The sequence below is a fragment of the Diceros bicornis genome, chromosome 20 (assembly GCF_020826845.1).
Source record: "Diceros bicornis minor isolate mBicDic1 chromosome 20, mDicBic1.mat.cur, whole genome shotgun sequence".
Classification (NCBI taxonomy): Eukaryota; Metazoa; Chordata; class Mammalia; order Perissodactyla; family Rhinocerotidae; genus Diceros; species Diceros bicornis.
The window spans coordinates 34,163,096-34,190,252 of NC_080759.1; the positions used below are offsets into that span (position 1 = coordinate 34,163,096).

The 27,157-nt window shown below is 41.1% G+C and overlaps 1 protein-coding gene across 1 annotated transcript in view; it reads right to left on the bottom strand.

Annotated features, from left to right (window-relative positions):
• TTC23L (tetratricopeptide repeat domain 23 like) overlaps positions 1 to 26,466 on the bottom strand; it is a 50,843-nt gene extending 24,377 nt beyond the window's left edge. Inside the window, exons 1-7 of the mRNA XM_058564262.1 lie at positions 26,399 to 26,466; positions 22,706 to 22,886; positions 19,290 to 19,413; positions 8,801 to 8,957; positions 7,300 to 7,425; positions 4,396 to 4,573; positions 2,329 to 2,437 (exon numbers count right to left, since the gene is read on the bottom strand). Of these exons, the coding sequence (XP_058420245.1) occupies positions 2,329 to 2,437; positions 4,396 to 4,573; positions 7,300 to 7,425; positions 8,801 to 8,957; positions 19,290 to 19,413; positions 22,706 to 22,886; positions 26,399 to 26,466 (943 nt within the window). The remainder of the gene's footprint in view (positions 1 to 2,328; positions 2,438 to 4,395; positions 4,574 to 7,299; positions 7,426 to 8,800; positions 8,958 to 19,289; positions 19,414 to 22,705; positions 22,887 to 26,398) is intronic.
• Between the last annotated feature and the right edge of the window lie 691 nt (positions 26,467 to 27,157).

Genomic DNA, 27,157 nt, shown 5'->3' on the forward strand with positions numbered 1-27,157 from the left:
TATGTGCTTTTTGTCTTTGGATTGTTAATATGGTAGAGTACATTGATTCAGGTTTGAATACTGAACCAGCTTGACATCCTTCTTTTTTTCCAACTTTATTGAGGAATACTTGATATACGAAAAATCATACATATTTAACATATACATTTTGATGAGTTTGGACACACACATATACCTGCAATACCATCACCACAGTCAAAGTAATAAACATATTTGTCACCTCCAAAGGATTTCTGATGTCCCTTCACTTTTTTTTTGGTAATAACACTTAACATGATATCTACTCTCTTAAGTTTTTAAATGCATAATACTGTAATGTTTTGATTTTCTGACATCAGTTTTAGGGACAGTAAAATGTTTCAAGGTCAGTCGTGTCCCATTGTTGGGTTTTTTTTTTAATTGAGGTCACACTGGTTTATAACATTATATAAATTTCAAGTGTACATCATTATATTTTGACTGCCGTATAGACTGCATTGTGTTCACCACCAAAAGTCTAGTTGCCCCGGCCTGACATTCTTAAGAAAAAAACCTCACTTCATCATGGTGTATTATTCTTTTTTATATATTGCAGTATATTTTGTTGAGGATTTTTCACGTCTACGTGCATGAAACGTATTGGTCTATAGTTGTTGTTTTGTTTTGTTTTTTTCTTGTAATGTCTTTGCCTGGTTTTCGTATCAGGGTAATGCTGGTCTCATAAAATGAGTTGAGAAGTGTTCCCTCCTGTTCAATTTTCTGGAAAAGATTATGTAGGATGGGTGTTACTCCTTCTTTAAATGTTAAGTAGAATTACCTAGTGAAATCATCTGGGCTTGGAGAGATTTCTTTCTCACAAGGTTAATAACTACAAATTCTTTTTTTAAATAATTAGGGCCTATTCAGGTTATCTGTTCATCTTGGTTGTTTTTTATTTTATTTATGGTATTTTGTGACAGCCACAAGTTTTAGATCTTTTTATAATTAAATCTATCAATCTCTTCCAGTATATCTTTGTGTCCTCAAAGAGTTCTTCTTTTGTCCAACTTTTAATTTTAGTACTTTTTATTCCAGTACTATATTTTCTTTTGGGTAATTTATATTTTTCAGTTTTGATGTAAAAAATGTTAATCCATCTGGAATTTAGTGAGTGACAGGAGGTGAAGATCCAGACTGTCTTTTAGGTTAAAAATTAGTATGCAAGAAAAGAATAAGGCGGCCTTGGAATCTCCCAACTCAATAATCATAAACTTTTTCTCATTTAAAAAAATTTACTTATTTACAAATAGATTATATTTCTTAATAACCATGAAGGCTATTTAAAAAAACTCAAATATACAGATGGAGTACAAATACTGTGAGTATACATGAGGAAATTTTAAAAAGGAGCAGGATAATTAACTAGAAAACACAGAATAAGGAAGTCTTCAATTAACATTTATGCTAAAGAAAACAATAATCAAAATATCAAAACAACTTCTGAAAACTAAAAAAGAATGTTTATTTAATGACATGGGGAAATACAAGAATGGTAAAAAGTAGAATGCAAAACTTTCCCTATAATCCTTTATCTCTGTCTCACTCTTTCTCTCATATGACTGGAAAATAATGTACATCAAAATGGACTAGATGTACAAGCAGAGAAAATCAACATTTTTAAAATATTTAAATTACATCTTCACAAATCCCAAATTCCTCCTAATGGGCCTCTGAATCCATTAGTGTCCATTAGTCTGATCAACCCAGCTGAGCATGGGACACTGTCCTCCCTCATCAAATCCTTTGTGTCTCTCCCAAAGGTAGCCACTTTCAAAAGGATGACCTTGCTTGAGAAAGGACTAGTGTTGAAGGATGAATTCATCACTTGGCTTTCCTCTAAACCCCAAGTACCTCACTTTTGAACACAGGTCAACAAAATTCTAGCTGCTACAAACATTCCCTCTTATAAGCCAGAGGAAAAGAGTCAAGGAGGTTGAGAGTGGAGGGGGAGCCAATGTTTTTCTCTTTTATCACTGGTTTTCCTCATCAACTGATACATGGGGCCACATTCATAGTGTGTATATCTCTAATCTTTATGCAGGTGAATTTTGCTGAGATTCTAAAGGAATAAAGGAAATAGAAATCAGATGATTGTATTGGTTTTGATGTTCCAACTAATTTGGGGAGATATTGTGCCTAAATTCATGTGCAAAGGATTTTGTACAAAATGGTGTCCAGTCTTATCTTTCCATCACAGGCATGAACAGCTAATTATAATTTGTCCATATTCATAGATAGGCCATTCCTCAATGTTCCTCCCAATCATGACTGGGAAATGATGATAACTGCAAAGCCACTTCTTCTACCTACCCTTGTGTTGGGCCTCTCCAGACATGGCATAAGCCTTGGCTAGTAATGCACTCGCCTCTGCAGTTTCAGGGCTGACTTCAGTGAACAAAGAAACACAGATAGAATGGGCCTGGAATAGAGAACATCATGACAAGGTAAGTACTCAGATGATAGTGTTTCACTGTGAATTTTCTAGTAGTTCTCATAGAATTGCTAGTTGATTGAGAGCTGATATATATCTAATCATGGAGTTACATGAGAGATGAGTTTGAGTTCCAGCTCTGCTACTTCCTAGCTATGAGTCTTGAGCAAGTAACTTCACCTTCATATGTGGAGGAAATATATAGTTTCCATTGATTAGGGTTTGGGAAAGATTAAATGAGATGATGCATGCAAAGCACTGGGTATAGTATCCATCACTTGGTCAGTTCTCAATAAATGTTAGCTATTATTATTTTTTATTAGGTTTCATAGCAAAAATAAAACCATAACTTTAGCTCACCCTCTCAAAGGTTTAGTATCAAAGGATGTCTGGTAAAGCATGGATCCTAGAGCCATACTGCCTGGGTTCCCATCCTAGCTCAGCCACTTCCTGTGACATAAGGCAAGCCACTGACTTCTTCAAATACAAAACAGGGATGACAAAAATAGTACTTGTCACAAATAGCTGTTGTAAAGATTAAATGAATTAATATATGTAAAGTATTTAGAACACCACCTGGAATACAGTGAGCACTAGAGGAGTGTAGATTTTATTATTATTATTTGTACTAAAATGGAAGGAGTAACACTTTGGAAAGAGAAAGAAGAGAGAAAACATCTAGTCCACACCTAACAGCAAGAAAAGAACCACCTGTGCTTCGTGTTTCACAGGCCAAACACCGTGAGGTGTTTCAGGGAGCTCCAGAGATGATCAGATAAGACTCTGGAGCTAAGACATAGTACAGAGCTGTTATGAGTACAGGCTCTGGGCTCGAATTTTCTGAGTTTGATTAAATCCCTGCTCTACCACTTGTTAGCTGCACAACTTCAGCTGAATTAGCTATGACTCTTTGAGCTTCAGTTTCCTCATCCTTAAAATGAGATAAAATAATAATGGTGCCAACTTCACAGGGTTATTGCATAGATTATATGAATTAATATATCCTCAAGTGCACAAAGTAAAAACATTCCATAAATTTGAACTATTATTTTTCATTGTTGTTGGGAAACACTGATTATTTACTGTTTTATCCATTCTGATCTGACCACTGCCTTAAGAAAGTCTTGGACACAAAAGCCAGACTGGCTTTCTCTGTAAGCAGTGGGCTCCCTGCCTTCAGAGCAGCATTCCCTAACATCTCTCCATTGTGATGTGAATAACCTTGGATTTTCAGATTGTCTGCAATTCCTTTTCTCCAGTATCGGTTTTCACATATACTGTTGGATTGCACTGCACCTTTTCTATGATATAGGAAATCCAATATTTTGATCTGCTTTTGGCTATGGGAGATAACTGAAGCCACAAGCAGTGTTCTCATTTGAGGACAGAAAAGGTGAATTTAACTAGCAGTTTCAAGAGAAGTGCCCTATACCGTTTTCATTATGATAGACAACATTCCTTCCTATGTTTTGTTTTCCCCTGGGCATTTGTCAAATTAGTTACCTCCAAGTGAAACACTCTTTTTTTAGTTTAACCTTAGACTTGGAAATGCAACCAGCTAGACTCGCTTAAAGGACAAATGACAACCTTACACCAAAACATCATGATTTTTCATTTAAAAAGCCCTTGAGTTTGCTGAAGACTTCAGTTCAGTTGCCCCCAGTGGCTTTTTTCCCTGGAGTAGACTCACTCGGCTACCTCTTCCTAGCACCCACACAGATGAGGGGAAGCCTGGGAGGAGAAGTGCTGTCTCAGATCAGGTCGCGCCGCAGATACACCTACCCTGAGTCAGTGTTCTCTGTCCAGGTCATTAAGGTTGAGGAAGGGCTCTTGTGTGGATCTGGAGGGAAATCAATCCCACCCCTTGTTCTTCTGAGAAGCCCAAGCTTCCCCGGGCCTGGGGCCAAACAAGGCCACTCAGCTGGGGCTCCAGCCAACCCACCAACCTGGTGCAAGTACTGGATGGCCTGGTCGTGGTTCCTCCTCAGCTGCTCCATCTGAGCAATTTCCTGGTATAGACTGACCAGATCTGATGTCCTATCACCCTTCACAGCAATAATGTTGCCAATTGCCTTTTCAAAGTATGCCAGAGCGAGGTTCAACCTGTGGATGGCCAAGGAGGCTCTACAAGAAAAGGGACAAAGATGGAAAGTCACAGACAGGCCACTTACTTTGCAGACACAAAAGGAACTGATTCTAAAAACTAAACAATTTGGCCTTCACAGACCAGTCATCTGAGTGGTTGGCTCAAAATCCAGCCTTGCTATAAACAAATGCCTACCAACCTGCATTTTACCCATCAGATTCCACTGACTACCATTCATCAAACTCATTAATATATCATGCCATAGTCTAATTTTATAAAAAAGCAAATGGAAAAAAATGGCTTCCAGCATAATTTACCCATAAACCCATAGACTTTCTAAAATCAAAACAAAATTTTATTACCTCTGGCTCCCTCTCTTTCAGGCCAAAGCAAAGTTTTTGCTTTGTTTTGTTTGATTTAGTTTAGTTTATTCCTCCTCAGTTCAAAATGAGAGAGGACAGAAAAAACAATGTAAATATCCCCCCCCAAAAGAAGTTAGTTAAATAAATATGGCACATCATACAATACAATACTTCAGACATTTAAAAATCATGTTTTCTTTTTAGACTAACTATATAGGGAGAAATTCAACATGTGCTAAGTTAAAAAAAGTTATAAAATTGTACTTAAAATATGATCATGATATAGATAGATGGATGGATAGATATAGATAACTAAAATGTTCATAGCATTTATGTTTGGGTGGTGATATTATAATTGACTTTTATTTTCTTCTTCATATATATATGTATTTTCAAATTTTCCAAAACAAAATGGGGAATATAATTTTTTAAGATGAGACTAAAATAGTATTTCATTAAGGTTTATCTTTCTAGAGACAGCAAGACACAAAAAAGAAGAACATGGGTAGTTCAAAGCTGGTTCTCACAGTTACTAGCTTTATGGTCAAACTCCAGGAGCCCATATTTCCTTCCAAATAAAACAAGGTTAAGAATAACTAAATTACAAGGTTGTTATGAAGATTACATTAGATTAAAAATTCTATGTAAAACCACGTAACATATACTAGATACACAATCAATTTTACTTCCCCCTCACCTCTTGCCCCCATCTTTGTATTCCCAAGTTGAATTAAAAATATATATGTGTGTATAAAATTATTGTGTATAAGGCATTCTGTAATAGTTACAATTTATTTTAAGATGGAAGTTTTATCCTTCCTTTGAAGATTAGGATTAATGATCAAAAGAGCACTGGAATGTTATCTGATAATTCTTTACAAAAAATTTTTTGGATCAATCAGACCACTATTTCGCTTGACCATAAGAACAGACATTATAGAATGATAATGCCTCTCATCAAGAGCTTGTAGAGAGATATTAGCCAAGTTGTCTGGCCTGAACAATCTTGCCTTATTTTCCCCACCTTTAAAATAGGAAAAGGGATTTGCCTTTACTAGATATTCGGTCAATATCAAACATAACTCAGTGTGGTATAGAAGATGAGCTATGGATACAGATGACCCAGTTGACCAGATGAACCAGTTACAATACTGGCTCTTCTACCTGTTAGTTCTGTCATCTTGAGTTACTTAATCTTTCTCTGCCTTAATTTTCTTATCTGTAAAATGAAATAAAAATACCTATCTCATAAGTTCGTGGTAGAGGATTGAATGAAATAAGTTATGTAAAGCACTTAGAACAGTGTCTAGGGTGTACTTATACTTAGTAAATGTGCCAACACTTAGAACACTGCATGCACAAAATAGGTACTCAATAAATATTGTGGAATGAATGAAATGTACACTAGAATTTATTCTGATAAAGGAACAAGGCTATCTTTCCCATAAGGCACAAAAACCTTTGCCACTATCCAATGTGACAGCAGTAGACATTCACTAGACTCTAATTTATGGCCCTGTGGACTTATGTCAATAGTTTGATTTAGCTCTGGACATTCGGACATCTCCCCAACATTTTCCAGTGACTTCTAGATTCATGGTTGTATAGAGGAGGCAGGCATGACTCATGTTTTTCATTTACTTACCATTCTGTCATCTGCCCTACCATGCCAAGTGCTTACAGTTTTGGCAATAGATTGCTTTCAAGGATGTGACAATATTTGAAAAATCTAGGGAACAGTAAACCTTTTATTATTCTTTTTTTCTTCTGATAATCTCATGGGCCCACTGTCACATCTAAATATTCTGATTCTCAGAGCATCCCTAACTCAACTGCAAAACAGTTCAGTCTTGTTCAGGCTTGAACAAATTCCATGAACTTTGTTTCCATATGGAACAGAACTTTCCTTAAAAATGCACATGCTGTTCGTAGCTTTCATGGGCCTCCAATAAATTATCTTCATTAAGTCTTCCTTCCTCATCTTTTAAGATGTCATACTTAATGACAAAAGTAGGTGGCAATTCAGAAGAAAATGTAATTTTAGAATACACTGAGAGGCAGTGTAAGGAAGGGCTGAGTCTGAGAACTCAGATCATGGTCCTACACTTAAATCTTGTCACAGTGGACAGTCTGTTTAACCTCAGCCTGTTTCCTTGTCCTCCCGCTAATGAGATAATAATTGCACCAACTACAGTGGTGGCTGTGAGGATTCAATGGGACGCTGCTCATAAAGCTTAGATCATGGTGTACGTGTTTGGTAAATATGAGCCTCTTCTATTATCATTTGAGTCTCTGGGATTTTTGCTCTGAATATTTTTCTCCCTTTATATAGAGTACAGAACAATCATGTAATTCCAGGTCTCATTCATAAAAGCCTAAACTTCTTTAAGCCCAGATCTTACCTGCCCAAAGCAATTGTTAGGTCTGTCTCTGAGACTTGTAATCCACAGATGCCTCCCCTATATAATTCTTTCAGCTCCATCATGTTCCTCTCTGCCTTCTGCAGGTTGACATAAGCCTCTCTGCCAGTAAAACAGTAAAGGAAAATGCCAGGCACACAAACTCCCCCACTGCCCAGGGTTAGCAGTTGATAAGCAAACAAAAGGGCCCCTTGGGAAAACGAAGCAGTATTTGAAAATGGGCACTTCGCTATGTGCTCTGTTTTCCATATGTATATGTTATCAGGAAGGGAGAATTCTTTAGAAAAGGAACAGGGCCTTGGGTTTCCAGTGGTGGGCGCCTGAAGCCAGGGCTGGGGTGGGTGGTGAGCATTTGGAGGAATGAACAGAAACCATAAATTACACTCGATTTCCTTTAGAGGCATCCACTGTGTGACAACAGTTACTCATTTTTCCCAAATTGGTTCCTATGAATGGTAAAAGAAAGGAACTAATTTTGCTGAAAGGGACTTTCTGGGTCATTTAGAAAGTCCAAGCAAAGCAGGTTTTTGGCAAGAGGCAAATAGAGGAAAGAAAATCCCCTTAATTCCCAAATATCCTTCTATTTCCCACATTTTCAATAACCCCCTGCTAAGGGCATAACAGAGGAAGGCCACATATCAGATTTGGCAAGTTGAGCATCAGGACAAAAAATGTAGAGGGGGGGATGTGTAGAGAGGAGGGATTGGGGACACACGGGCTCAAAGTGGGCTCGTGATCATTCACGAACATGAGCTACCCTTCACAGTTTTCACGTGGAGATGGTACCAAAAGGCTGTCAAAATCACAACCTTTTTGAGGAGAGGCATACATAAGAGTTCCCTTCTGGGGAACTCTTTTGTCTATTTCTTTTGTCTATTTTGCTTGGCCTCCAGCTTCATGGGCAGTATTCTCAACAGTATTCCAGAAAAACTAAAATGATCAAGAGTCCATTAAATCAGAGGGTTTTGGCTGCATGTTACAATCACCTGGGGGCCTTTTAAAAATCTCAATGAACAGACCTACTAAATCAAAATCTCTGGGGTGGGACACAAACAGCAGGAATTCTTAAAGCTCCCCAGGGGATTACAAGGTGCAGCGTACTTTGACAAAGAATGCTTTACATTACCACCCATTCTCCCTCTGCCTACACTACCACCACCACATTGCCCTGTCCTCATTGCTAATAGTGATTTTCTCGGGTGCTCAGTGAAGAGCAGGACAGACTCCAAAAACTTTCAACTGGCTAAGGGAGATGTCCCCAGTGAGATCCCTCCCATGGCTCAACTCAGAGCTTATATGAATAGACACAGGAGGAACATTCATACCTTTCAAGATGGAGAGAAGAGGCTGGTGGAGGGCCTGGATGCTGGAATAAAGCTACAAGGCCTTGGTTCCATCTCCCACCCTCCTGTGTGAGACGACCCATCTGGCACATGTGGCCCTCGGCCCTGACCACCAGACCCAGCTGGGAAGGGAAGGATATTGGTTCTGCAGAAGCCAGGCCACCCCCAGAGTGTAGTAGAGCATGACCAGAGCTTCCACGATTTCCTTTTTTTCCTTGTCTGAGGTCGTGTTTCCCTTCCAGGTCAGCAGTGTGTTCTTGGCAGACTCAGCATGTTTCTTGGCCTGAGCTGGGAGGCCTGGGGAAGTTTGAGGGTGGGTGGCAAGAATAAAAACATTAAAAAGGTATGTTTCAGTCAAAGACATTCCTGGGAGGGGGAAAGGTGGGCAGTGTGGTTGTCAATGGTCTATAGTATTGGTACCCAAACCTGGCGGGGCATCAGTTATCTGGAATGCTTGTAAAGAATATAGATTCCTGGGCCCTACCCCAGACCTACTGAGTTAGAATCTCTAGAGGAACGGGGTCCCGGAATCTATATTTTTAACTAACTCCACCAGTGCATCTTATGCAGCCGTCCCAGCATTAGTCTGTGGACCTCTCTTTGGAAATCACTGACAGAGACAGGAGTGGAAGGTGAGGATCTAGTCCCAATTCTGCTGCTAATGCCCTGTGACCTTTTCAACCCCCAAAGCTTCTCCAGCCTCCAAATGCAGAATGACAACAATAATTATAGAAGCTGCCCCTTGACCAAACACTTGGAGTAGTCCAGGAACAAACTAGGTTATGCCACAGAGGGCTATGCTGTGAGTTTTCTGGAAGAGGCATTCTATAAATACAATTACTTCCATCTGGGATTTTTTTTCAATCCAGGGTGAAGCTGGTGATATTAACTGGTCACACACATGCACAAAGAATCGAATTTCTAAATGCAGTGAGGCCCCTCACTAAGAAGCTAGATAGAACTTGATGTGTTTCCCCTTGTTTTCTAACTAAAGGCTAGTGTTCCTGGGCACTTACTTGAACTGCTATTTGTCCAGTTAACAGAGGTAGACTTGGGAAAATTCAGTGTATAGAACTATTTCCTCATCTTCCAGCCTTGCTCATGTCTAGTGATCCCTGATGGGAAAGGGGAAGCTCTGGAGAAAAGAGAAAGGCCAGCAGAGAACATATTATCCTAGTTCTCCTCCACTCTACTGAAGACAGTCATGGCTGGTGTTCACTTTCAGCTCTCCTCTCTGCTGCACCTAGGGGCTGGTAAACATATTCAACCCTGCCAAGGAGGCCCACTGTGCCTCTAAGTCTCACTTCACACTCCCAGCCCTCAGTTTGCTCTCCCTTTGGCTCTTAGAGCCTGGTTTCACACTATGGGCGTAGTTAATAGCAACAGGGATGATTTGAAAAGACTTGCATTTGATGCCTGCAGCCCTCATATGTGCCAGATGTGCAGGACCTCCTTAATGAGTCACAACAGTGAGAACAGAGCTTCTCTGGAGAGCCCTAAAAGTGACCCCGAAGCCAAGAAGTCTTGTAGAACACTCAGAAGGTGCCTGTTCTAGGTTTCAACTGAAGAGAAAAATGGACTCTGTGGTGGGCTGTGTCTTAAGTTACCAGATAACAGTAGTCCTCAAATTGCACTGTGCATGTGCAGCACCCTGTTAAAGTGCAGATCCCTGGGCCTCACTTCCAGTAGTTACGGTTCACAAGTTCTAAGGTGAGAACCAAGGATTCACGTTTATAACAACCATCCTAGGAGATACTGATGCAGGCCATCTGAGGACCACACTTGGAGAAACTGAGTTAGTAAAATCTTTGTACAGGAAGTGGGACTCATCTCATTTCTGAAGAGCACGTAGGGTTTTGACTGATGGAGAAGGATGAGAGGGGGTTTCCTCTTGGAGTAAATAACCTAAGGCCATAAAGACAGAATAAGCAAGTGTGTGCATATGTGTGTGTGTCCATGTGTGTGCACACACACAATGTTGGGGTAAGGTTAGCGGGATGTAGGAGTGTTAGAGAAAACAGTAAGGAAACCAGTCTGACTGAAGGGGAGGTTTAGATTTCAAGACATATAAGGTATGAATGTATGAATTGGACAGGTAACATGGAGTCTTGGATGCCAAGATGAGGAGGCTGGATTTGATCTGTTAGGTAACAGGGAGTCTTCATAGGTCTTGACGAAAGACAGCAGCAACAGGAAACTACTCAGGACATCAGACCAAGATGGTAATTTGGGAAACTGAGAGCATTTTTATCAAGTAGGTGGTTTTCCACAACCAGGTGAGCCCTTGGGCCTGTGTCAATAAGGAGTGCAGGAGTTACATTTAGATGCTTCCCGGGGTCTGTAAGAAGGATAAAAGTGAAACTAGATGAGCTACTGAAAACCACTCCCGTGTCAGCACAACACTCCTTCTGGGCTCCTGAATGGAAAACAAATGAGAAAGTTGCTCTGAGGCTTTGCAGTCTGCGCCTCCCGCCCCCAGAGTGCCCCGTGCTGGTTGTGAAATCCCCAGAAGAATGCGTTTCCTCTAAGCTCAGCAGCTGATTAATTATAGAGTTCCTCATCTCCACTTGACCATGCCCCACACTGTGGTCTCACTGATGAAAAAGCTGAGCTGGTGACCAATGGGGCTTAAGCAAACTTGATTTAAAACAGCTCATTAAACTTTAAAGTAAGCTCTAAAGGGAAAAATCATTCCTTTCACCATCCAGAATTCACTCTGGTCTCCACAGTGGGGTGCGTGTACCCCTACAGGCATGCAAGATGCCATAAGGGTGTGGGGGAAAAAATCAAAACTCCTCTGTGACTTTTTTTATCTTATCTTTTTTGTTTTCTATTTTTATGAATATTTATAATATTACATATTAGTACTATTGTACATAATTTATAATAATGCACATATACGGAGAGTGTTTGCCCAAATTTTTTTTAGTGATAAGGGAGCTAATTCTCAAGAGTTTGGAGACCACTGCTTTAGAAAATGTTTCCCAACCTTTTCAAGTATGAAAGAGATCTTTTTATGTTTACAAAAAAAAAATCTCACTTTGCGATATTTTTATAGCATTTCCTACATGAGAAAATTCATGATGACAAAAGTACTATGAATCAGTATCAGCAATACTTTGAAATGAATAGGCTTTTTATTAATTTCAAGAACACTCTCCTTCATGTAAAAATAACGCTCTGCATATATGTATATGTATGAGACATTTTATCTCTCTATGGAGGATGGTCATGGATTCATGATCTCATTCCCTAACTCCAGGTCCCCCCTCCCCGATTCCAATGTCTGCTCTGAGACCAAGTCATTTTCCTTTACTTGCCCTCCCAAGCCAAGGACACCATCCCTCTCCCTGCACCAACAGTGCAGCAGTCACAGAAGTAAAAATCAGGGTGGCAGCAAGACCTGCTCCTGGAGCCTGAGATTCAGAAATTACAAGAACAAATTCATGAACTGGAAAAGGGGTCCAGAGATGCTCCACCAAACATATCAATCATTTGCCTTACTTTGGGATGAGATTCCACCACTGATGTCTGTTACTGGGACTCAGGCCAGAGAGAATCTGCTCAGAGCTACCCGCCATGGGAGGTTGCTGTTGTCACCTTATATCATCATCTGTATTTAAGAAGTTAGCGTGGCACAGTGATTAAGAAAGCAGAGTCTAGAGCTAGCCTTCCCTGGTACAGATCCTGGCTTAGCCACTTACTACTATCCATGTGGCCTTGAACAGTCACTTAATCTGTCTGTGCCTCAGTTTACTCACCTATAAAATGGTAATGAAAATACCTTCTACCTTGCAGCGTCATTGCAAGGATTAATTAATTCATGAAAAAGGATTAAATAGTACCTGGTACAAAAGAATGAAATGAGTTTGAATAAATATTAGCCATTATTATTATTACCAGGATCCACTCCTCTTAAGCAATTTATTACACTTGTCCTTTGGCCATTTTTCATAGAGCTGCTCACAGAATCTCTATAAAAGGCTGTATTCTCAAATGCAAACTCCCTTCAGACAGGTAGTAGGCTTCCTGCAGGTCAGATCACCTGGTGTGTATCATTCTCTCCTGTTCTTGTACCAGTTTTTTTTACCAACTAGACAGAGAAGGTAGGGTTCATGACTTATGCTTCTCGTTCTGCATTTTGCAACAATTGTTAGTAGAGCCCCGGATACCTGGAAGGTTCCCAGTAATAACAGGCTGACTGATTAGTTTATTGCTTCATTAATAATATGCAAAACATCAGGAACCTGCTTGTCCATGTTACTGTATTCTCCTCCCTGAACTCTTGAAAACAGTCCACCACTAGGTGACACACCATCCTGTTGTCCTCTGCTTGCCCTTCTCTCAGCCGCTGAAGCCCTAGGCTCATTGGGATTACCACCCGGTCAGCTGGCAACAGCCTTCCACTTCTACCGGCCGTTACTCTATTTCACCAACCACCAGCCTTTTATACTCGCAGCTTTGCAAAGGCCTCACGGTCTCCCATGTTATTGACTCCTGAACCCCATTCCACCAATTGCTCCATTTCTTAAAACCTTCAGACCTCTAACTGGCTCCTTTCTCACTGCCTAAAATCTTCCTGGGTCTCCTTCTTTATAAAATTATCTTCACACAATTTTCCACCTTTTCTAGTTACCATCCTACTTTCCCTCGTTCCTTTCTATTAGTGGTCTCACACCTTTCATACACGGTCTAGTCTACTGGTCCCCGTTCCTTCCCCTCATCCCTGGAATCTGGCTTCTGCTCCAAACATTCTGTGGAAGCTGTTCTCCTGAGGCCCCCAAAGACCTCCTACTAAATAAATCCAGTCACATTTTCTTGGTCCCCATCTCGCGGCAGCCTCAGACACCCTTGGTGACTTGGCTTCTCCTCTTGGCTCCCAAGGCACTGCACCAACTCAGTTCTCCTTTACAAACCTTCTCTAATTGGTTCTTTGCTAACTCTTTACCAGGATCCTTTGTTCCCTTCCATTAATGTGTCCATTCTCCAAGGGTCTGTCTTTCACTTTCTTCTTTTTCTTCTCTCTCTCTCTCTCTCAGAAGTTTCATCAACTCCTATAACGTCAACATTGGCCTCTATGCTTATCATTTTCCATTACCCCTCCCTGGTTCTGGTCTCAAATACTCCTCTCCATACTTATGATTCTCCTTCTCTCCTCTCAAGTTCTGGTCCCAAATTGCCAGCACCAAGTAAAATGTGCTAGTGGATTTCTCTATTGCAATTCAAAATCAATATATCAAAAATTGGACCCACCATTCCTCTCCACGTCTGCTTCCCTTCCTGACCTATTTATCTCTGAAAACGGCACCTTCAGGGGCCTGAAACTTCATGGTCATCTGTGGGCCTCATTTTTCCTCAACCCCAAATCAAACACCATGTCCTGCCAATTCTTCCTTCACAGTCTCCTTTTTTTAATGATCATTTTTGAATATGTGACATATTTCCATGGTTCAAAAGTTAAAATTATACAAAAAGGTAAATGTTGACAGTTCTCACATCCAATGCTGTTCCCTTTCACAGCAAGCACCCTACGTAACTTTTGTTTCTTTCTTGTGTATCCTTCAGTGTTTCGTTATGTAAATATAAGTATACATTCTCACTTCTCTCCCTCTCTTACACAGAAACACTGTACTGCACTGTGCATTCTCCTTTGCCTAAAAATGTATCCGGGAGCTCTTTCTCTAATAGTATATAGAGCTTCCTCATGCTCTTTTAAAAGCTGCATATATCCCATTGTGTGTATTAGTCCTCTAGCGATGGGTATACGTTGTTTCCAACCTTTTACTATCATAAACAATGCTTCAAAGAATAATAGAATCCATATGTTATTTTGTAAGTGTGCATTTAGGAAAGAGTCCCAGAAGTGGGATTTCTGGTTTAAAAAGTAAATGTATCGGCCCTTCATAGACTCTTAAATCCTTGCCCTCTCACTCATTCCCTGTCACTAGCTTGGTTTTACACCTAGATGACTGAGATAGCTTCCATTCTAGCTATCATTGCTAGATTGACCTTTCCAAAAGCACACTTTGATTTATTCATCCCCTTGCTGGAAAATCTCCAATAATCCTCCTTCCCTACCAAATAAAATAAAAATTTCTTAGTCTGTATTTAAAACCCACCATAGTCTGCCGGATGTACCCTCATTTCCAGGTTCACCTTCCTAGCGCTAACCTTAACTGGACAGGGCTGTGGCTGGTTTCTAAGCACATGTTATGCTTTCCTACCTCCATGCCTTTGCCCAGGCCTTGTTCTTCATCAGAAATGCACACCCCTTCTTCTGCCTACCCAAACCCTATTCATTTTTTAAGGGCCTTCTTAAGTGGCACCTCCCCCTGAATCTATCACTTAGCACCCTCAGCCAGAAATGATTTCACTCAATTTCCCCAAAGTCCTGTATTTAAGTCAATTACATGGCATTTGCCTTATGGCGCCTTCTATCATAGTTATGTCTGTCTGAAGCTCACCTTCCACACGAGGTTGTAAGTTCTTTCAAAGCAAAGACTGTGCCTTCTGTACCTTATATTTCCCGAAGTGCTCGTCACAGTATTTCACATACACAAGTGTCTCACTAAATACTCACTGGAAGACTGTTTATTGAGAAAAATCAGCCTTTTGGCTTGACCCCCCTTCCCCAATCCTGGAAAAGGCTCACAGGGAAATGAGGCAAGCAGGTCTGGTGGCTATAAAACATGCACATGTGTAATGAGGCATGAACACACACAGACGCATACACCCCTCCTACACGGAAGGCTGGCTCATAAATTCTGTCCATTTTAGAGCAGTTTCAGGATTAATGACAACAAAATTAAGTGGAACTCAGCAAGCACTTCATCCCTCTTGAAGGTTTCCAATTTTTCAAAGGTTTAGTTGTTTTAGTCCATGGACCACAGACTTTAAAAAAAGTTAAAGTGAAGAGACTGGGTAAGGACTACAACTGAAATAAGAGGTACTGGGCTATTCTCAAGGACAGGTCAAGATCATAATCTATCCCAGAAAAACTCTAGGCTAGGCTTCAGAAAGTGTGGTTTCAGGGCTGGGCACTGTTATATTATGTGAGCACTTCATCTGATCAGGAAGTTGTTTTTCCCATCTAGAAAAAACACACACACAAAAAAACCTTCCTTTACAGGAAGACTTTTTTCCCCTCCAACCTACTACCCAAATGTGGTTCTCCATTCATGTGGCAGGAAGAACTGTGAATTAGGGAAAAAAGGAGGGTGTTCTCACCATCTTTTGTGATAAGCCCTGTTTACCTATCTTGACTCAGCCTGGAATCTAACAGAAAAGTAAAACTCCAATTCAGTTTGTGGCTGTTCACAGAAAGGGTTGATTTCAGAGGATGAGGGCCAGCCTTCTTCCACAGACCTACCATTGTAATCTCCGCAAACAAACAAAGGGAGGCAGCATCTGGCCCGCTCCAGGATCAGACAGATATCCCCCTCAAATGCTTCTGGTACCTTCCGCCCCAGTTCAAGCTGCCATCACCTCCAGTCTGAATTTCAGCAAAAGTCTCCTAGACAGTCTTCCTTAATCTAGGCTCTCCCAGGGCCCAAGGAGTGTACTTATCCATACCAAACCAAGTGCCAGGGACTTGCCACCTGCCAAACCCATGGGTCTCTCTTCAGCCCTCACCTCATTTGACCTCTCTCTACCATCTGAAACTGTTGAAACCACACTCTACTTCTTTTTGAAACCCTTGGCTTCCATGACACGGCCCCTCCTGATTCTTCTATTTCCTTTGCTGGCTCTGCTTCTGCTACCCATCCCTAATGCTCCTGTTCTCCAGTCTTCTGTCATCTGCCCTCTTTCCCTCTCTTTCCACATACTTTTTCTGATCAAACCTCACCCACTCCTACGGCCTCAACTTGCTCCTACGTGCTAAGTCCTCCCAAACTGACAGCTTTCCCAAGCTCTAGATCCACTTCTCAGTTGCCTACTGGACATCTCACCATGGATGTTCCATGGGTACCTCACACTGGCCGTGATCCAGCCTGTCTGAAACCGAACTCAGTAGCTTCTTCCCTCTTCCCGCATCAACCTGTGCTTCCTCTTTAGTTCTCTATTTCGGCTAACTGTCCAGGTCATGCCCTATTCAACTTTAGCTCTTCCCTCAGCTTCGTACTCCTTGTGTAATTGCCCACTAAATGTCACCAATCCCACATTCTATTTCTTCTGCATTCCAATTGCCATGGCCAGTACCCTCACTGACTCTCATCTGGGCAGGATAATGGCCTAACTGGTCTTCACCTCTATTTTCTCTACCAGTCCAACCCATCCTCCAGAGTTTCCCATTTCACAATATAAGTTTGATTATGTCACCACCTCACTTAATATCTTTTAATAACTCCCCAAACTCCTTGATACGTGGGCCCAAATTAACTTTCCAGTCCCATTACTAGGCATGACCTGTCTATCCTAAGGTGTCTTCTGTTCTACCCTAAGCTCTTAGGTCCGGAGAGAAACTACAATGTTCTGTGTAAGGAGTTTCATAGAGAATGCCCTCCTCTTACCTCCCACTCCTCAGATCAACACATATGAGGGGCCAACTTTGTGCTCTCTATCTACCACTCCCCTCAAAACCTACTTGGTAAACTTGTACTCATCCTTCAAAGACAGGACAAATGTCACCCTCTCTCTGCAGCCTTCCCTGACCTCTTCTCCCAATGGCAGAACCGCTGATCTGCCTCATTTATGTCCCCCAGAATTTTGTTCCTGCCTTTATCGTGGTGCCTATCATAAGACCTCTGTATGTTCCCAGAAGGCAGGGACCACTAGTATTCATTTACGTATTTCCAGTGCCTAGTACAGTGCCACCAGGCTTATAACAGGAACTCTGTAAGTGTTAAAGTAGCACATTGCTAAATTTGACTCTTTCCATGAAGGCAGCAAGTTTATGAGGAGATCAGCCTGACTGGAATAGAGAGATTCCAAGTGAGGAATGATATAGCTTCATTAGGGGAAGATTTTGTTTTGCTGAGGGCCTTCCTGATGTCCCTTGAATATCACAGACAGGTGGCTGCCTGCTCTGTCAGTAAGTCAGTCAGGACACCTTCCTCTCTTCAGCCAGGTCAGCTTTCTCTCAGAAGACAACAGATGTGGTCTTAAGGCCTGAAAAGGCCTCACTGTGACTCACAGCATCACTGTCCCCAGTGTCAACCATTCACAGTGTTGCCACATCAACAGCCAATGAATCTAAAATTATATTAAAGGGGCCGACCCGGTGGCGCAAACGGTTAAGTGCGCGCGCTCTGCTGTGGCGGCCCTGGGTTCACTGGTTCAGATCCCGGGCGTGCACCGACGCACTGCTTGGCAAGCCGTGCTGTGGCGGCGTCCCATATAAAGCGGAGGAAGATGGGACGGATGTTCGCCCAGGGCCAGTCTTCCTCAGCAAAAAAAAAAGAGGAGGATTGGCAGATGTTAGCACAGGGCTGATCTCCTCACAAAAAATAAATAAATAAATAAATTAAAATAAAATAAAATAAAATAATATTAAAAACAAGCTCAAAAGGGCCCAGGGAGCCCTAAGGAGGAACACACGTTCTGAGGTTAATAACTGAGAAGGGAATTCAATTTTAACTTTTCAAAAGTTCTGATTTCTGATATCTAGGCTCGTTATGACCCAGGTTTCTCTTCCCCTGTAGCCCTCAAATCTCTTAAGCCTTTAAATCATTTATCTTGTACTATAAGTTAGGCCCCACCTCAGGACTCAGGTCCCAGGGGTACTTATAAAAGCCCTAGGCCAGCGGCTCAGTTCTATCACGCAGTAACTTTGCTGATCCATACTGTGTACCAGGGACTGTGTTAGGTCAAATGAGAGCTCGTCCCTGCCATCAGGGAGCTTCTGTTTCAGAAGCAGAGGCATTTAAACAAAGCACATGTGAGTATAGTACAATGAGTTCCATGGTAGAAGTGTGTGCAGTCCATGTAGGGGAATGTGGCTGGATGAGGGGCAGAGAGCCTTGATCTGGCCATGTCTTTGGTTCCAGAAATGTGCTCTTGCCTCACTCAGTCTGTCAACAAACATTTATTGAGCCTCTACTGCAAATTCTTGCCCTCATGGAACTTACACTTGAGTTTCGTTTTAGCAAATGGATTCCTATCTTGTTCTTCTATACAAGAGTACCTTCCAGAAGCACCATTTCTCTAGGATGAGGGCTCTGCCTTTCCCTCAGCCAGAATTTACAGGAACTTGAGTTCTGTCCTTGGAATTCAAGTCGTATTACTGAATCTGCCTCTCCAGTGCTGAGAGTACATACCTGCCTGTCCTCCCCCTATTGACCTGTGACCTGTGAACCTCTGATACTGTCCTTTGCCCACTGTGCCTCAGTGTCCTCATCTGTAAACTATAGATAATAATAGTATCTCCCTCCAAGGGATAGTATGAGGACTAAATGAGACTAGCTTGGCAAATGCTAAGTACTTAATAAATTAACTATCATCATCATCATCATCATCTTTATTTTTAAGATCTCTGCCACACTGCCTGCCTCATCCGTGGACTTTCCCTCCACTTGATGACGTGTGAGTTGGAGACAGGAAGGCCCCTCTCCCAGTCATCCTCACCCCCACTGTGGTTGTGTGTGGGCTCAGTTCAGCCCTCAAAGGCAGGCCCACCCAGAAACTAAGTACCTCTCAGTGTCAGGTAGCCATAAGCCAGGCTGGCCAAAGCCTGTGCACATTTCCAGTGTTCTTCCCCAAAAATAATCCGAGAAAGGATGGCACAGCGAATCAGCTCCTTGTTTGCTTGGGTATTCTGCAGAGAGCAAATAAGTCATTATGCTTTTTGGAAAGGAGGAAAAGCTCCAGCCCATGCTCTAATCACTGGAAGGTAGGACTGAATTCATCTGTCACCTTTTTCTCTTCTCCTTCCCTCCCATCCCTCATCCAGTCCATCAAGTCCTGTTGGCTCCACTTATTCCTAAGTCCTAACACTCAGCTCTTCTCCTCCTTTCTGCCATGAGTACCTCGTTCAAGCCACACTCAGCTTCTACCTGGCTGACAACCAGCCCCTCCTGGCTGTTCTGCTCCTGCCCCAACGGTCTACTTTCTACATCATAGCCAGAGTGACTTCTTTTAACCTTTTATTGTGAAAAACTTCAACAATAAACAAAAATAGCATGGAGAATGACTCACTTAGCTTCATCAGGTATCTACTCATGGTCCATCTTGTTTCACATCTATGCTCGTCATCCACCCATCCTCTCCCTCTATTATTTTGAAGCAAATCAAAGATATTAAATTCTTTCATATTTCATAAGTATCTCCAAAAGATATGAACTTAGAAATATAATCACAAAATCATCTCACCAAAATATTAATAATTCCTTAATATTAAATATCTAGTCTTATAAATCTAAAAATTACCTCATTAATCTAGTATTTCTTTTACATTTGACTGTCCATACATTGAGATAAGTCTGCTGAGTCTCTTTTCATCTATAGGTTCCACCTCCATCTCTAATTCTTTTTATTGCAAATCATTTGTTGAAGAAACAACATTTGGCTGATGGTGTTTCTCAAAGATGTAAATTTTATTGACTGCATCCTTATGATGGTGTCGTTCAACATGTCCCTCCATTCTCCATTCTGCTGATAGCCTCATTCTATCATTCCTTCCTCATATGTTAGCTGGAATAATTCTATAAAAAGAAATCTCCCCTCATCTACGTTTTGGTTACCAATAGTACAGTTCAGATCAGAAGGACAGGATTTATTTATTTACCAGCTTTCAGAAGAATGAGTTTGTTCACTAGCATCCTGCAATGGTGACCAAATAGCTTGTTTTTTATTTTATTATAAATTTATGGATTTTTAAACATATTTGATGTTCCTAAACATGGAAAACTAATTTCTAACTCAGCACTTTGGCACCTACCATTCCCCCTGCTTGGGACCCTCTTCCACGTCGTTCACTCTCGTTTCATTTTCATTTTGTTTACCTCGGAGAGGCCTTTCTTGGCCACTCACCCCATCATTTACTATCCCATTACCTATTTTACTTTTTTCTTCATGGCACTTACCTCTCTCTGATACCACATTAACTATTATTTTTTGTTTGCTTGTCTATTATCTTTCTCCCCAAATAGAAGATTTGGAGTTCCTCAAGGACAAAATTTATTTATTTTATTCCTTTATTCTTCATGCTCACTACTGTATGCCCAGTACACAGAGGACGTACTCATTCAATATGTGCTGAATAAATCATCTCTCTCTTAGCAAGCATAAGGATGGAGTGGGGAAAGAGCCCCCTATCCCTGTAGAACTGAGAGGCAGAGATCTCTAAGAAATTACAGAATTGCACCTTTAAGTCACAGATTTCAGCACCTTTACAAACACAGTCATCTATTAGCTGCACTAATCGACAAAGTCAGGCATTTATTTCCTGGTGAGGTGAAAACAGCACTTCAAGGACTCAAAAGCCTGGAGTTTCCCTGGTTCTGATGTTTACCAGTTATGGTGTATTGAGCAAGATCACCCTGACTCCCAGCTTCCTTTTCTATTTGGAAACCTATACCACCTACCTCATGGAATTATCCTAAGGAAAATGAGTCAGCATCAAAGTGATCCAAATTTGTTAAGTGCTACCTAATTATAACTCATTTATAGAGTAACACACAGGTACAGTAGTCAAGGACTGCTCCCTCCGATCTCTGTCTCCTCCCTAACCGGACACTTCACCTGCTCCCAGCTCAAATATACAGACGCAAACACTGTTAGAGAGACATTTCCCCTCATGCTTTAAAAAGATCCATTCAGTCAGAATTTTTGAGAGTTCTCCATGGGCTGACCACAGTAAATACTAAGTTCTATTTTGAGGAAGAAGTGTAATAGCATGAAAAACCACTGGGATGGGAGTCCAAAGCCTTGAGGTCTGTCCTGCTCTGGACGTTCTGTCTTCATCCATCCCCAGACTTCCTGCCCTGGAGAAACCGAGACAACCAATATGGGCTCTAGAGGCCACCCCCGCCCTGCTGCTGCCGCTGCTGCCAATCCTCCTGCCGTTCAGGGCTGCCAACACTGGGCTGGGCTAGATTTAACTCCTAATCTAAATCTCTGTCATTTTCCAAACTGGCCAAGGAATTGTCAGGCCTTCAAAGCCCACACTTGCACTTTATGGCAGATGGTACTTGTCTGTTTCTAGAAGTGATTGTTCTAGCCTGGATTTGTGAAATATTAATGGGTCCAGGCCAGGATGATTGTCCTTGGCAAGTTCTCTGGGTAACATACATAGGTAAATTTACAGATATATCCATCTAGGGGGGTATCAGCTTCTATCATCTGCCTCTGAGGTGCCTCTGAGCCATCTGCAGACCTTCTATTCACACATGTACTTTAAGATCATTTTTCCCCTTGGCCAGGAATGGCCAGGAAGACAGTGTATGAACTCCTCTGTGGATAAATCATGCTCTAGGAGCAGACCAGTGCCTGCATTCTAATAATGAGAGTCATTGTCATCCTGTCTCAGTTCCTGGATTTTGACTCTTGCTAAACACTTCCTCTGAGCTCCCAGTTCCCAAGTCCTTGCCTCACTCTTAGACATGCACACCTGGGCTCTCTGACCTCTGCTGCTACCTCCCATTTCTACTGCTTTGGTTTGCTTATGATTCCACCGTAACCCCTGGCATCTTACCCGTATCCTTGCCAGGCCTGAGCCTGGACCTCTGTCTGGCTACCGTTGTTCTCAGCCTCCCACCTCACTATCCTGGCCTTCTTGTTACCCTAGAGATATCATCCTGAAACCTTTCAGGAGAAATCAAAAAAATATTTTTTAAGGTAATCAAATAGCAACAGGAAGAACCAAATATTAATTTTTAGTTTAAAGCTAGGAGCACACATACTCCAAGGAGGAACACCCAGTGACCCAGGTGTGGAACCCAAAGGCAGGCTGGCTACCCAACTATGTTCTGTGTTGTCTTCCCCACTTATAAAGAAATATAACACCTTCCTCTACTTCCTGTGCTTCAATCTGCAGTTAAGATAGAGCTTCTGTAATCATGGACATATTTTTAAATGGAAACTAAAACCTAGTAAGTTTTTTGTTTTACCATTTTTCCCTTAATCAGCTGAGCTATTTTCTTCTGAGATTGGACCAGTTTCTCTATGGGAAGAGACATGCAGTCTATGGTCTTCTCCTTGGCTTTAGTGTCTTCTTCACTCTCTCCAGACCCACTAGTGGGACACAACTCATCTCTCTGCTGGTGTGTTAGGATCCTGGTTTGCTGTGACCTGTGGATACCAGAGAGGGACACGGAGTCAGATTTGACCTGTGCATATCTCAAAAAAGGTAAAACTGAAGGGCATAGCCCTCCCAACTGGGGACTAGAGATATGCCTTCTAATAAACTTGAAGGAATAAAGCAAGCCTGTAAACTCATGTCACCCTCAAAGCCCAGCATTAGGACAGCAATGTGGTGGTTAAAATGAAACAGATTTGGTAAACCACCCACCTACATTGGAGTCACAGCTCTGCTGCTTACTAACCATATGACCCTAAGCAAGTTATTTGTAATTTGCTTCCCTGTAAAGTGAGGTCAATATGAATACCTATCTGATGACGTTAGTGGATTAAATGAGATAATACGCATAAATCACTCAGCATAGTGCCTGCTCTTTTAACATTAGCTATGATTATTTTATTAGCTCCATGACTCAGTTTCTTCATCTACAAAATGAGCGTGTTGTATTGGAAGATTTCAAAGGTCCTTCATGCTATAAAATTCTGATCCAAACCAGGAAAGAAAATGGATATAAGGAAATAATGGAAAGGGAACTAACAGTCTGAGGCTAGACTTCATCTGTCCTCTTTCATATTTCTTAAAAGCTTCATATTTCTTAAAAGCATATTTCTTAAAAAAAAATCTGTAAAGGCTAACTAACTAAAGAGGATGTGGTCCCACCAAGGAGAGGGGCGGGAACCCCACACTGGGTCAAGAGCAGACTCAGAAGAGAAATGGCCTCCTCAGCTGTGTTAGAAGTAAACGTGTTGAGAAAGAACTGAGTAAGCTGAAAATCTCCCCCGTCCCCTCACCTGCCTCTCTCTCTCTCTCTTTCTATCTCTCTCACACACACTCACACACACACAATATAGATCTCTGACTTCAATGATGCACATAATTATGAATGGGTAATTCGAATGGTAAAGACAAAAGTCAAAAGAGTTAATCTTATACAACAGAAGAGATAACCATATCCTAACATAACCAGAAAAATCAAAGTGAGCCATAAGAAACCGAATTCTGAGATCTTAAGAGCAACGTGAGAAATTTAATTAATTATAAGTAAGTCCCCAAAAGGAATTACCTTTGTATTCTCAATAGTTTTTAAATTTCAACCCTTGCATAGTTTTTAAAATAAAATTTAACTTCCTTTTCCACTGATTAGATAAGTAATAGATGTTCACTGTAAAAAAAAAAAAAAAAAAGAAAATTCAGAAAGGAAAATAAGTAAGTGTAATCTTTTACACCACGTTTGAAAATGACATGTTAATATCCACACAGAGTCCTGTTCTAAATAACCTAGCCAGAAGCATGTGGGCAAACCAGGTCATGTGGATAGGAGAGCAAGATTTCTTCAAGCCAAGCCCTGGCAGGATTGCCTTCTGCCCACAAACAGAAGTGTGCTTTCAGAAGACATGCAAACTCAATGAAAAAGCCAGGGAAGGCTGGCGATGCGATGTGATCAGAAGATGCCTCTGCTCTGCCTGGTGAATTCTGTACTCCCCCTTCAGGACCCACTCACATGTCACCTCGGCTCAAGCCTCACAGTGGATTAGCAGTAGAGACACTCTCCAAAGGGCATGCAAAAATTTCCTCTCAACTTCTACTATAGCGTAAATCACACTATAGTCTCATTTTCAAAACTCATTTGTTTTGTTTCTGAGTCTTCTTTACTTTCCAGCAAGTAAACTCCAACAGGGCCAGGGCTGAGTCTTATTTGTTTCTGAAACCCTGATACCTAGCTCACAGGTAAAACAAATGATGGCTTGTTAAATGATGAGCCAATGAATGAAAAAACAAAGTGCAAAGTCTTTAGGATGCTTGAAAAATATTGCTGGTGGAGGAAATCTGTGGAAAGAGACCATAACTCAAAAAACCTAACAGAAAGAAAATTTAGTCCCTCAATAGAAGATTTTGCGTAGGCTGCATATTTCACAGACCTGGAGCAGAAGTCAAATCTATTGGAGTCACCAAAGAGATAGCTAATTATGGATATTAAAAATTATTAAGTCCTAAATGTTTTAAATTCAGGCTTAAACAAAATTAAGCTGAGACCAAGGCAGCAAGCTTCAACAATGGAGACTTCAAAGGAAGGAGAAACATCAAGGTCTTGACAAATGATTTGACAATGCAGAGCCCTGAACTAGTGTGAAACAGAAGAAAGATAGAGAATATTGAACAGTCAGATATCTCGCAGGACAGTCAGAATAAAGAGAGTAGGTAGGTTGAATGAAAGGTCTGCCTTGCCAGGTTTACAACTTATTCTATATGTTCCCATCATGACTATGAATTCTGACTAGTAATATTAAATATGAATTATCTGATTATTTCCAAGATACTCTCTGTGAACTCTACATTTTTAACTTCAATTCTTATAGTTATATAACACTTAACCTCAAGACCTTTTCTGAGGTAGTACAGAATTACACTATTCCATACAGTAACCACCAGCCACATTAAGAAACACCAGCTATTAGGCACATGCAATGTGGCTAGTCTGAATCGAGGTGCGCTGTAAGTGCAAAACACACACTGAATTTCAAAGACTTAGTATGAAAAATGTGTAAAATATTTCATTAATTATTTTATATAACATTTGGATATATTGAGATAAATATAGTATTAAAATTATATTCAATTGTTTCTTTTTATGTTTTAATATAGCTACTAGAAAATTTAAAATTACATTTGTGGCTTGCATTATATTTCTATTCAACAGCATTGGTATAGAGCAATGGTTCTCAACGAAGGGTGATTTTGCCCCCAGGGGACATTTGGCAATGTCTAGAGACATTTTTGCTTGTCACAACTGGGGCACTGCTACTGGCATCTAGTGGGTAGAGACCAGGGATGATGCTAAACATCCTACAATGCACAGGACAGAGTCCCACAACAGAGTTATCTAACCCAAAACGTCAGTGGTGCCAAGGCTGAGAAACACTGTTATAGAGGCTAACGAGTGGTTAACGAGTGGACTCCAGAGTCAGACTACTCAATTTGAATACCACTTACGAGCCATGTGACTTTGGACAAACTGCCTGATCTCTCTTTGATTCATACTCCTTATCTATAAAAAAGGCTAATAACAGTACCTCCCTCACAGGGTTGTTGGGGGAATTAAATGAGTTAACAGGTGTACTTACAACAGTGTTTGCCACATAGCATTTGCTCAATAAGTATTAGCTATTATGATGTGAAATTTTCTATTGTCTATTTCATGAAACAATTTTAATTTACTTTGTGATATATAATTCTCTGTGACTTTACCAATCTTGTTATAATTAACCTATCTTCATAAAAAAATTAAAATTTCCCTTAAGTTAGGAAAAAACAGCTATTTTCCATCTTGCATAAGTACAAGTGGATATTACAGCAGAATCATTATTAAACACATCACAGAAGCTCAGCTTTCTCTTCTAAATAATGTGTGTGCAAAGTTCCTCACCCAGGTTTGCCTTACGTGGGAGGTCCCAGTGTTTCAGGCCAGTGAGCGAGTGTGACGTCAAGGTTCTGTGGTACTTACAGATGGAAGCAGAAGTCCCAGTCGGTGTCACTGCTGACAGTTGGGATGCGGATGGGACTGGCTTGCATCTTCTTCCTTCTAAGAATCGCATGTGAGGTCAGCTTTGGAAGAAAGGGCTTACAAGTCTGTTCTATTTTCCCTCTGTTGGACGCTATTAACATTAAACTGAAACTGTGTGAAGATATAACCCATCCTAAATCTACAAACAGCCTATGCACACTCATGTACGGAGACCCCTGGAAAGGAGAAATTAAAGACATTTGCCAAATTAAATCTGTGAATTAAATTTCTTTCCTTTAATTTCTACTCCACATTACCTCCAAAATCCCTGACCTATTTTTTTACCCCTTAAGCCAACACATTTACAGCTCCTGAATCATCAAAACTATGGTCTCCTACTCAAGTCAGATACTGTTTTTGCAAGTATGAGCAAGATGGATCCAAGCAAAGCAACCAGCTCTCAGTACTAAATGAAGTATGGCCAGGGTATTAGCTAATTCTCCTGGTCCCTAGCACCATCTCACTATTTAATAGGTGGTCCTAGTTAAGAAGCTAAAACACATGTGTCTATCTGGATTGCTCTCATTAGCTGATGGGGGAAATGGCTGAAACTCATGGCAAAAAATTTGGCTTATGGGGCCAGCCTGGCCGTGTAGCGGTTAAGTTCCTGCACTCTGCTTCAGGAGCCCGGGGTTTGCGGATTCAGATCCTGGGCACTGACCTATGCAGGGCATATCAAGCCATGCTGTGGCAGAGGAA